The sequence below is a fragment of the Pogona vitticeps genome, chromosome 5, assembly GCF_051106095.1.
Source record: "Pogona vitticeps strain Pit_001003342236 chromosome 5, PviZW2.1, whole genome shotgun sequence".
NCBI lineage: Eukaryota > Metazoa > Chordata > Lepidosauria > Squamata > Agamidae > Pogona > Pogona vitticeps.
The window spans coordinates 52,129,447-52,141,666 of record NC_135787.1 but is presented as its reverse complement, the minus strand read 5'-3'; the positions used below and the strand labels follow the sequence as shown (position 1 = coordinate 52,141,666).

The 12,220-nt window shown below is 41.1% G+C and overlaps 1 protein-coding gene across 4 annotated transcripts in view; it reads left to right on the top strand.

The window, feature by feature from the left end:
- SPOCK3 (SPARC (osteonectin), cwcv and kazal like domains proteoglycan 3) overlaps window positions 1-12,220 on the top strand; it is a 189,590-nt gene that overhangs the window by 82,598 nt on the left and 94,772 nt on the right. For 3 of the 4 annotated variants that reach the window (XM_073001479.2, XM_073001478.2, XM_078376680.1), the window contains one exon: window positions 7,725-7,839. In XM_073001479.2, coding sequence (XP_072857580.1) covers window positions 7,725-7,839 — 115 coding nt within the window. Of the gene's footprint in view, window positions 1-3,629; window positions 3,678-7,724; window positions 7,840-12,220 lie in introns of those variants that run through there. The other variant, XM_078376681.1, reaches the window with a different exon arrangement.

Here is a 12,220-nt window from a genome sequence, read left to right as displayed (position 1 = left end):
TTTCAATGGATTTTCGTTTGTAAACTGAAAATTATATTAGCATTCGTAAATCAAGGTACTGTACTATTGTACAGTATTAAATAATGTGTCCTATGTTTGTGGATTTTTTTATTTTCCAAATTTCTCCTTTAGGGGTAAACTTCAAAATCCAAACTTCCAGTTGTAAATTGAGAGGTGTTGGGATGTTTTTACAACTTCTGCACTTAAGGGCTATTTCTAATCTAGCAGCCATGCACATGAATTATACTCAATTGCTGCTTTTAAAAAACTGCTAAAACACCAGGACAAGAGAGAAGCATGTTATTGGAATTTTCAACATTCATATGCTGCCTTTAAGAGGTTTTGGCTGGGAGAAACTGTTCCTGGACTGGGATGAATGTTAGTCAATCCAGCAGCAACCAATTGTTCCCTCTCTTTGCCTCAGATCTTGAAGAGTCGTTGCTCTGTACTCAACAGTTCTTTTTCTGCTGTTTTTTAAGTTAGCAGTCAGTCAGACAGTTAGAGTTATCTGTTTAGTCAGCCATGTACTCCTTCAAGTCAAGCAGATTATGAATCAGTTAAGTCCTGTTCATGTAACCAGTCATTACAGTATTTTTTCCTACAATATGTTGTTTTGAATTATTGAAAACTGTGAATAAATGGAACTTTTTATTCTTACTGGAGTGGGTTATTGAGAAAGTGAGTGCCAGTTGATGAGAGCAAACCAAAAAGGAGTGGTCTACTATGAGGAGACTTGATGCAAAATCTGCTCTGTAGGTCCCTGAATTTTTTTCTATTGCATAGCCAGAGTTTTTAAAGCCAACATTTCAGACTCTACCAAGAAGTAATCTGTTCAGTTGTTTCCCCCAGTTCATTCAAAATTGTTAGCAAAATAAGTTAGGAAATAATTTCTTTTGACTTTATTACTTGGCACTCAATTTTTTGTTGACATAACTAATTTTGAGTAGAGTCAAATACTAGTGCTATACCAGTTGGGTAATATGCTTATTAACACTGCAAGAAAGTGATTTCATTGCAATTTTTTCAAGTTGAGAGGTCCAGAAAGCATCTTTGATTTTATGATTGAGATTTTTTTCAACCGCATGCTTTTATTCCCTGCTGTATTATAGGTGAGATACAGCATTATAGTGTAAATGTTAGAAGTAAGCCTGTGATGATCGTCCTTTGTGTTGTTACATACTGACACTACCAATTTATGATGGCGCTACATGAGAGACTAGGTTCTTTATGCAGGAAAATTACCAAGTGTTCAATGACAAGGGCAAACCACAAAAATGGGAGAGAGAGCACCCCTGTTTAGTGTCTCAGTTTTGGAAGAGTTCACATTATTCATTTTAATAATTGCTTGTTGTTTATAGGCCCAATTTCTGTTGCATTGTTACACTGGTGGAAGGGAAATTGTGTAAGTCAGAGCAGCAAATTGCAGCTAATAAATTACTCCCTAGTTGGATCCTTTGATTGGTATGGTCTTTGATGAGGAATCCAGTCAGAAATTCTTTAATTAAATTTGTCACTTCAAATTACATAAATCACTGGCATGACTATGGAACAGGATTTTGGCCAATGTATAAAATGCATAGAACTGATTGTAAGGAAAACTTGCTCTATACAGTGCTACCTTGACTTACAAACGCCCCGATGTACGAACATTTTGACTTACGAAGAGCCCTATTTGCAAAATTTTGCTTTGACTAGCGAACAGAGCTTTGACTTATGAACAAAAAAGGGCAGGGGAAAAGGGTGGGAAATGTAAATGTACTAACCATTGGTAGTGAAGAGGCTGCTTCTTTGTAGCTCTTTCACCCCAACGGTTTGGGAAAGGGATGTGGCAGTGGTGGGGGTGGCCCAGCGTCCGGAGGCTTGAGCCTGGCTGGGATGCTTCAGCTGCTCACCTCCCGGCTCGCCTCCCACTCGCTCCTTGCCACCCTCTGCGGACCGATGCCACCACTGGTGCCCGACGCTGGCTCTTGCTCTGGAACCGGCACCAGCTGTTGCTTGCCTGGGCAGCTGCATTGGTCCTCGGCACTCCTTGCCACCCCCCGCCATTTGGATTTCCTGCCATTGGCGGTGGAGGGTGGCAAGGAATGCCAAGGACTGACACAGCTGCCCTGGCAAGCAGCTGCTGGTGCCCGTTCCGGAGCTGGAGCTGACGTTGGGCACCAGCGGTGGCATTGGTCCACGGAAGGCGGCGAGGAGCGAGCAGGAGGCAAGTCGGTAGGCGAGCCATTCTGATGAGCCATTCTCAGCCTATTTTTGGCCATGGCCCTTTTAGGAGCTCTTCTCAGGTTCCAGGGCCCTCTGTCAAATAAGGAAAGCCCTTGGCTGTGTGCAAACAAGGGTACAAAATGAACAGATGAATCTGTAGCATCATTCAATCAGCCCCCCGGGGGACCATATGGCCCCCAATGAGATAGCTGTCCACAACAACAGGATCTGTGGCAAAGACTAAAAAGAGGAAAATCTGAATCCAAGCTCTCTCTAATATCTGCATCCAATAGTTGATTTTTATAGAGTTTCTGATAAGAACCTAATCAGATCTGGAGTATTAGTCATCTCTGTGGAAAGATGAAGTATAGCTTCATTCTCCAAGCCAAAGCTTTCTCCAGGAGATGAACAGTTCAAATTCTATGAAGTTTGAATGCAGGTAAGGGTAGGCACATTGCTTGTCTTTGCTTCTATCTGAAGTTTCTGCAGCTGCATTCATATACATTCATTCATGATGAGTGATCTTTGTTTAAAGAATTCAAAGTGTTGAAAATGGAATTTGATAGAAATTGGGATTATATATGTAAAATCTAAAGTTACTATATGGGAACATACATAGCCTTTAATAATTAGAAACCAGCCTCTGGGTCTTTGTATTGTGGTGAGTGAATGACAGTCAAGTTGAAAGTGCTATAATTACTTGTCTGGATTTGAACGAGATGGGAGCACCAAAGCAGGAACCAGCTTTCTTATGTGCTGATGATAAAGATTCTTACATTCCAGAATGAAAGAAGGAAGGAATCAGTGGAATTAGTGACTATATTATTAAACTTAGAAAGATGTGTAAGAAATGTCAAATAAATATCAGTACCTGGTATAAACATCTGCTGTCTGCCTTAGTAAATTGAAAGCATCCTGACCAGTGGTGTAGTGTCCTGGGCCTGTAGATGCAATGGTGGCCCATAACATACTCTTAAGAATATTCCAAAAAGGTAGGCAGGTATTTGAATTAATGTCAGCAATTCATTTGAGCAGCTTGCATCTCCACCAGGAATAGGACTCTCATGGGCAATTCAAGAGCAGGCTACCCATAAATTCTTTGCCTAGTAATAAAAATGGTTCACTCCAATTGTTTCTGGGGAAATTTATTCTGTGATCAGCAACTGTGAGATTGCAGCTTAGTTTAGAGGTAACAAGGAAGCTTGTGGGAGGTGGTGTATGATATTGTTGTCCCTGCTAATCAAACATACAGTTATATTGCATCCCCACTAGCCCTGTGTCCACCATAAAACTGATCCTGGTTTCTAATGCTGAGTCGGTCAGCTAACTGCTGTGTGTCTTTCTTCACCTACTATCATTAGGTGTGCCAAGGGGGCTACTGACATCTTAATTTCACCCCAGCTGGACACCTTCAGAGGGAGTGAAGCCATCAGGGCCCAAAAACTGCCTCCTTCCCATTTCCCCTCAAACTGGTAGGTAATGAGAGGTACCTTTGCTAAGCTACCTTTCACCATTAAGGTGACTCAAGCTGTTCACTAAATCATCCAAAACAAACAAACAAACAAAAAACTGGCCAGCTTATTTTCAAAACTGTGAAACATAGTGAATTTTTAGCTAAAGTTAGCTGGCCTAGAAACAACCTAGAGGGTTTGGGTCCATTTTATAGCTGGATAGGATTTTTGCATTTTTAGCTGGATTATGACACTGAATAGTATTTTAGTTGCCTCCTGTAGTAGTATATTGAATTCTGGTAGGAAAATAAGGGAGAGGCCATTATAGATAAACGGATACATAGATGTAGGATCCTCTAGTATATTTGTAAATAAACAAGATATTAGAGGAGCCATGATTATTTATGTGATCCTTTATCACTTCTCTGGAAATGCATTTGGGAAAGTGAATAATGTCTACTCTCTCCCTCTCCTTGTCTCTCCATACATACAATATATTTATATATACACACAGCAACAAATAGGACTCTACACATTCTATGTATATGTTTGCATTTATTTATAACAACCTCTCCCGTATTTTCCTGAGAAGAAAATATGTAACCTGACAAAAGCAAATGTTGTCACTCCCAACTGTCCTTGTTCCTGTCAGATCCCAAGTACACAACAAAGTCTGCTTGACACTGTGGTTGGTCTGTCAGAGTGGGATGAGGTAAAGAGGAAGCACAGGTATATATAAATGTCTATAAATAAAACTTGACAGAGTTAGCAAATGATGATTCTGTGTATAGTTTGCTCCATTTAGACAAGTCAGACCATAGTGTTGAGGTGGTATATGTTTAGATATATTGAGTACAGTGCTATTCTGAATGAAAAGTGTGGTTTTAAAAATGTGTTTTTAAATAAAGCATATACTACAAAACTGGTGTCCATGTGCTTGCTTGAGAGCTCTGTGGTTTAGGTCTCTGGCTGCAGAGCCAGTTCAATTCCCCACTGGGCCTCCTTGACAGAGGGTGGACTTGATCATCCATGGGGTCCCTTCCAGGTCTAAGTTTTAAGATGATATGAAATGATATTATATGATATATGATATGATATATGATTAACAAGCCAGATCCCAAACCTTAACTTTTAGCCTTGTGTAAGATGGCTGCATAGCTCAGTGAGGGAAGACCGTATTATTCATAAGGCTGAGTAGGCTGAAGTCTAGACGCTCTACAGGTAGGGGCCCATCAATTTTGTTGTATTTAATTTTTGCTGAAGCGTCCTAGGGCTCCATTGGTTAAAGGCTCTTTGCACTCTGCAATCTTGGTTCACTTCCTACTTTCTTTCCTTTTCTTTTCTTTTGTATTAACAGCTTCACATAAATTACAATTAATTGATTCTCTTATATAACCTATATTAATAAGATAATTAACTGCTACTTTGTTGCAGTGAAACAAGCTGTCTCTTATATTAAAACAATTATCCATAAACTACATATTTTTAATATATAGTAAAACATTTATTCACTTCAAAATACTACAGTATTGAACAGTTATACCCCCAAAATGTACTTTCCTGAATAGTTCTACTCGCACAATAAAAATATCTTAAAAGTTGTGAATAGAATTCTTCAAGATATCCTTAGAATGGGTTTAGGGCCATGTACTGTGGTCTAGTCCTTATTGTACCAGAGTCAAGCTGTCAGCTGTAGTAGGGTGAAAGACTGACGTGTCGGGGAGTGGGGGCTGAAATACCTGAAAGCCTAGGGGTCTGGCCATGTGTTAATACGGCCCTGCAGTGAGATAGGTATCTGACTGCAGAGCCAGCAGCTGGGAGTTTGATTTCTCACCGTAGCTCCTGGGGAGAAAAGCCAGCCTGTGTAGCCTTGGACAAGCTGTGTGGCCCTGCCGTATCTATTTAAGAAGGGAATGGTAAACCACTTCTGAGTTCTCTGTACCTAGAAAACCCTGGAAAGGATCATTATAAGAATTGACTTGATGGTACATTATTAACTAGCTAAAATAAGAACCTTGTGGCACAGTGGTTAAAACTGTAGTACTGCAATACCTGAGTTTGATCCCAACAGATTCAGGTACCTGGCTCAGGGCTGACTTAGCCTTCCTTCCTTTTGAGGTCAGTAAACTAATTAACCAACTCACAGGGGGCAGGGGCAATGTGTAACCTGCATAATTAAATCATAAATTACTCAGAATGCTTTAAGAGCTATGGAGCAGTATATAAGAGTACACCTTGCTTTTTGCTTTAAAAAAATTCACTGAGATTGGATTATACATGTTTGTGTTATTTTGTAATTGTCTTTGCACATTAATTGCACTCTCAACTGAGAGTGGCTCATGACTGAGGCAAGGGAGGCACCCACGTGGAAATTTTAGGGTGAGCTGCCCCCTCCACATCCTAGTTGATGAGCTGCATCAGATACAATGCAAGTAACAAAAGGTACCTTCACTATATCTAGAACTCTGCTGAGTTAGTTAAGGAAATATTTTTTTAAAGTTTTTAAAAGCAATAGATACTTAGAGAACTTGTTGAAAAATAGCCTTGACAATTGCTTTGTGCTTGAATGTGAAGTGGTTAACAAGGGGGGAGAGAGATGAGTCAGTTGATGGAATTTTCTCTTGCTTGGTGTTTCTTTCTGAATAGTAATGAGCACAGGAGGGTACCCTGCATATCTTGTGTATCTTGACAGCTAACATGGGTGTCGCCAATGTTCAGGCTGCCCTTAGATATGTAAAGTTTGGCATCATTTTACCTGTTGGAAATGCAAGTACGATATTGTGCAGCAATACTGGGCCATTTCCTGGCAATTCGAATAATGGATACAGAAGCACAAAAGCACATTCATAAACTGGAGGGGTTTTTTTAGAATTGATTTTAAGTACTCCCCTTTTCATTTGAATATTGTTTACATAAATTCTGCTTAGAAAGATTTCTCTTAAAATGTGGAAAACAAATCTTGTTCCATTAGTAATTCCAAACTCATGGAAACATAAAGGATTTTCATAAATATCATTTGTGTGTGTGTGTGTGTGTGTGTGTGTGTGTGTGTGTGTGTGTGTGTGTGTGTGTGTGTGTGTGTGTGTGTGTGTGTGTGTTCACAAACTTTTATGAATTCTTGTTTGGGAAGACATTTTTTGTATTAACTGCAGTTAACGAATGTATGTACATAATTTTTGCAGAGTTCCAGAAATTTATAATGCTGGGAATCAATGTTTCCTCTAAGTTTCTCTCCCACTGCACAGGAGCCTCTCTCCATCTGTGCGGTGGTAGACGGGGCTGCAGTTGAGAGGGGAAGCAAACAAGCTTGACTGCCTATGTGCAACCTTGATGGATCACTGGGCAATCACGCACATGTGCAGCTTAGAAGGAACATTGCTGGGAATTAGCTCAAATTTGTGATCATAATAGTAAGATAAATCTTTATATGTTGCATTCAGTGTGGATTAGAACAGAATGATAGGGGCTATTCCTTGTCTTTTGAGTTGCTTTAAGACAATTAAGCCAAACACATTCAAGATTTGATTTCATAGTAAAATATTTTCCAATTGACAGATAATGCATACTTCTAAACAATATAGGCTGAAATCCCATTGCTTTGTTGTTCGGGTGAAAGGAAAATGGCCTAACATTCATTCGCTTCCAGCCAGCAATTAAAGAGTCACCACTGTGATTGGTGGGGGTGTACATGCCCATGGGTTTGGCATATACAGTTTGTAGTTATCACATCAAAAAGAAGCTTCATATGGATCTGCAATGCAGACAGATATATTACCAGCAAGGACTTAAAACAATGACAGAAAAGTCCAGTTGAAAGAGTTAATAATTTTATGGGGTGATTGAGTCCTTAATGTGCTTAAGTATTATTAAACCAGTAGAGCCTAAGTGTGCTAGATTACTCTGTTCATCACAATGCAGATTTTCTTCAGTTTGATCTAACATGAAAAATCCTTTAGATTTCCTAGAGAGGAATTTATAACTCAATTGTATTCAGTTTTAGATGACTTATAATTACAGTGCATCTTGAGAATGGATTGTAAAAGAAATATTCTTTATAATTATTTTTAGCTTTAGATCCAGCTAAAGATCCATGTTTAAAGATGAAATGTAGTCGCCATAAGGTTTGCGTTGCTCAAGATCAACAAACTGCTGTTTGCATTAGTCACCGAAGACTGACACACAGGTAAATATTTCCATATTATTGATCACTTAAAACTAATAGGATTGTGAATTTGGAATCTTATTATGTGTTGCATTCTTGTCTACATCTCATGGCTGACATGTGCAAGAAAATATGCATATAGATATTGTGAGCATTCTTTGTTTAGAAGAATTCTTGAACTCATAGAGTTTAGAATTTTAGAAAAGTTTTTTTTTCAATTGGCACACTATAGTATTGTGGGTATAAATATATTATTATAATGGAAAAAGACAGAGAGCTTCCTCTTTCCTCTTGAAACCATAATAAAAAGACAGCTCATGTGCCTTTATGTTGTGCAAATTTTAATAGTATTGAGGGAAAATGTATACAGTGGGGTCTTGACTTGCGAACGGCTTGACTTGCGCACTTTTTGAGTTACGTACTTCTCTGTCCGCAAAAATCCATTTTGACTTGCGGACGGAGAATTGACATACGAACCAAAAAGTGAAAGAAAGAAGAAAGTGGGAAAGCACCTGGAGCCGGGTGGCGGCGACGCGGCGAGAGGCAGCGGCGCTGCTCCTGCTCTGGATCGGGGCGCCTCGGGGTGTTCCGGCCGCCAGATTCCAGCCCGGCTGGGTCCTCCGCCTGTCCTGGGTGAGCCCCGCTGAGCCGAGCTCCGGCGGCGGTGGCAAAAGGCAGCGGCCAGGACAGCGGAGGAGCCTCTGAGCACCCCGGTGAGCCCACGCGGGAGGGCGGGAGCGAGTTCGCGGAGTGGCACTGGCAGGGCTCCGCGCTGGGGAACTAGGAGGGCGAGGGCGGCGCGGTTGGGGGGTGCGATGGCTGCCTCAATGAAGGGAAGCCGAGGGGGCGCGGCTCTGGTGGGACGCTTCTGCCGGGGGCCACCGGGAACTTTCTGCCGGGATCCGGCTGGGGCTGGAAACGGGGGCCGGGTGGGGAGGGAGGGAGTGCCGCGGGGGCCGCTGGTAGCCTCGATGGCCAGGCACCATGTGCTTTTCCCGTCTCTGCCTCCGGTATCGCGGCGGTCCACCTCCATGTGTCATGGTGTACCTGAGCTGAAGGACACGCGGGGTGTGTGTGTGTTGCTGCTGCTCCCATCTCCACCCGGCCCATTCCCCCGGAGCTGGGAGGAAAAGGAGACTCCATCCCTTCGGTCCTCGCCTACCAGAACTGCCAGCAGCAGCAACAGCAGCCCTGCGGACGCCCGGTCAGGCGGGCGGCGGAAGGGAGGAGCAGAGCGCGCCACTGCTGTGGCGTCGAGGCCGAGACCCAGACCAGCCCCACCAGCGCTCAGGGAAGGTCGACCCGGCGGGGGGAGCAGCGGCGGCGGGGAAAGCCACCTTCGCCGGAGCAGAGGGGCGCGGGAAGGTGGGAGGGGGCGCCCGGATGGGGCGCCTTGAGGCGAGGGCATGACTTCCTCCCCCCCAAAGTCAGGCACCTTTGCCCAGGTGGGGGGGGGGGTTCAAGGACGCTTGCAGGAGCCGCCCTAGGAGGACACCTGCAAGCAAGCCTTGGCGATGGGGCCACGAAGGGGAGGGGAACACACTGAGAAGGTTGCCTGAAAAGCCATGGTTGGCTGCCTGTTTCGCCTTCCTGGGATTCAGTACAGGAAAAAAAAAGAAACAAAATATTCCCCTCTAGTGGCAGAAGGCGGAATAGTAGCTTCCCATTAGTTTCTATGGACGTAAAAGAGCAGATACAGATTACAATGGTTTTCAATGCATTCCTATGGGAATGCAGATTTTGACCTACGAACTTTTTGACTTGCGAACCACCTTCCAATACGGATTAAGTTCGCAAGTCAAGACCCCACTGTACTGCCTTTGCCTCTTGTGTTTGCTGGAAAAGGCAGTTCTACTACCGCTTGTTCTTACTGCCTTATTCCTCAAATCTGTTCTTTCTGTTCCACCATATCCATTGTTGGGAAGAAGATAAATGTGATCAGAATCCTTGGTTCAAAACAAAAAGAGCCTTCTCTGAGTTGCTCAAAATGCAAGGCAAGGAGAGAGAGATCCCAGTGGTTGCCTGCTAGTGAACCATAATCATAATCATCAGACATTCTTTTTTTCTTTCTGCACCATATGAGAGTATTTAGGCCCAATTCTTATGGTGGGAGGGCACCATAGCAGAGGGAACAGTTTAAGATTGCCCAATCACTTTTGCTGCTTCCCCTGTGAATCATTATGGGAAACAGAGCCTTGCATGCCCCCAAATAAAGTAATCCTCTCTCTGTGTAGCAGGAATTAATTGTTCCTTACAGCAGAAATTTCTTGGTTGTGAAAAAGTAGGCCCAACATAGATACACCTTGCAATTAAACAATATATCTATATGGGAAATACTCCCATTATAACAATTTAATTTGGAGGGTAGGAAGGTAGTGAATTGGTAAAAATTGTGAATGCTACTGTATTTGTCCTCTTGTCCTGTATCCGTACATAATTCAATTATACATTTTATGAATGGTTTGCTGTTTTTTTATATACTGGCAGCTTCTTTCATATAATTGTATTTCCTTGTTGCACAACATGGTGTACTTCCTGAACCAAAGGGGTTTCTGGTATAAAAATAAAATAATAATCTTTAGGTTGTAAATTGTGCTGTTTTTCCCCCAAGGATTTTTAAAATCCTGCATACTCAGAGAGCAGAGACAAACATTTTTTTCTATCAGGTTATCTTGAAAGACAGGGTTATTCTTGAGGTCACATAGGTGTCTATCAAGTTACGTTAATGCTTTTATTGTCAGTTATTACGATTTTTACACATTTAAATATATTCTTATATCCTGTTGCTTTTTCTTTGATAAATTTCCTTCCAGTAATGCAGCTGTTCCGTTAGAAAACTATACTCTTTACAATATAAGGGAACACATTTTATGTCATATTCTGCAGTCTGTGCCATCATTGGTGGCTGATACAAACAAGTCTCAAAATAGATTTAGTTGAGTGCACCACCACTATTTAGGAAAGCATACCAACTTCCCAGTTTTTTCCTTTATTCCAAAAAATACTGGCTTGTTTTTAATAAATTATTGCAATATGACTTAAATACAGTAGGCTGCCAGAAATCTTAGTACCTAGCTGAGGAAATATACAGGCTAATAAATGGATCATATTTAAATGCAATACTTATTTACAGTATGTACATACATACGTACATACATACGTACACACACACACACACACACACACACACACATACACACACACACACACACACACATACATACATACATACATACATATATACATACATACTGTACATACATCTGGACTAATTTTATTCACAGTCTCTATGAACCTAGTTCTATTTCCTTGCAGAGTTGCTAGTGGATGGAAGACAAAATATGTTTTCCATATCTCAAAGTCTACAGCAAATGATATAATCAGCTGTTTTCCTAGTTTATGTGTATATGGATTAAAAAGCAAATTATAGTGAAGTATTATGGAAAAGTTTAAGCACTCTATTAAATTTCTGCTGAAAAAGGGATTCAGTTGACAGGTTGTTCTGTTGGGTGACGTATTTGATACTATATCTCATTTGTCCTCAAATTGTTTCTACTTCTAAAAGAGTGCAATAAATGTAATTGGGCCAATTTGGATTGGATGAGGTATTTCACCACTCTTGATCCTCTGCACTCCAGATGTGTAGCATTCCTTGAACTGTGTTGTTCTGTGTCAGTTCATAGGGAGAATAATTTGTGATTGTGCAGTATTTCAGCATTTTGATAGTTTTGTTCAGAGTGCTTTTTGAGAATACAGGTTCTGCACCTGACTGAGGAGGTGCTCTTAGAATATGGCCCAAGTGTTATCAGTATTGGTGTTATTTAATTGCAATCTTTCTTTTACTTGTTATTTAATTGCAGTATTCATGTTGTTTAATTGCAATGAACATTTGCGTTCCACTTCATTGCCATTCTGTGGCAGATCCTGCCAGTTTGATCCCACAGACTAAATTCTAATGTTTTTGATTAGTACAGTAAATTATTTTTACTGGGATCATTATATAGAGCCTGCAGTCATGTTGTTTGCTGCGTTATGCTCAATATATGCTATACAAAAATCCCTTCTAGTAGCTTCTTTTATAAAACTTTGACATTGACTAAGTCAGTGGCCAATGCAGTACTCTCCAGCTTGTTTAAATCTGAATCCTTTGCAATACAATTTGGTTCCAAATCTTTGCCTAATACTGAGGGTTTAATCTTAATAGTTTTAATCTGAAAATCTAGGGAAATCAATTTGTGCTCAATAAACAGTGCACTTTGCATATGGTCACAGTGCCATGTTGGTAATCTGAGCTTTTTGAAGGAAAGCAGGCTGTTAAAACATTAATACTTTCTATTTCATACTTGATGAAGCAAAGGTTTATGTTGCCTGTTTTTCAAAAGCCTCTGTGAAGTGGCTTCCC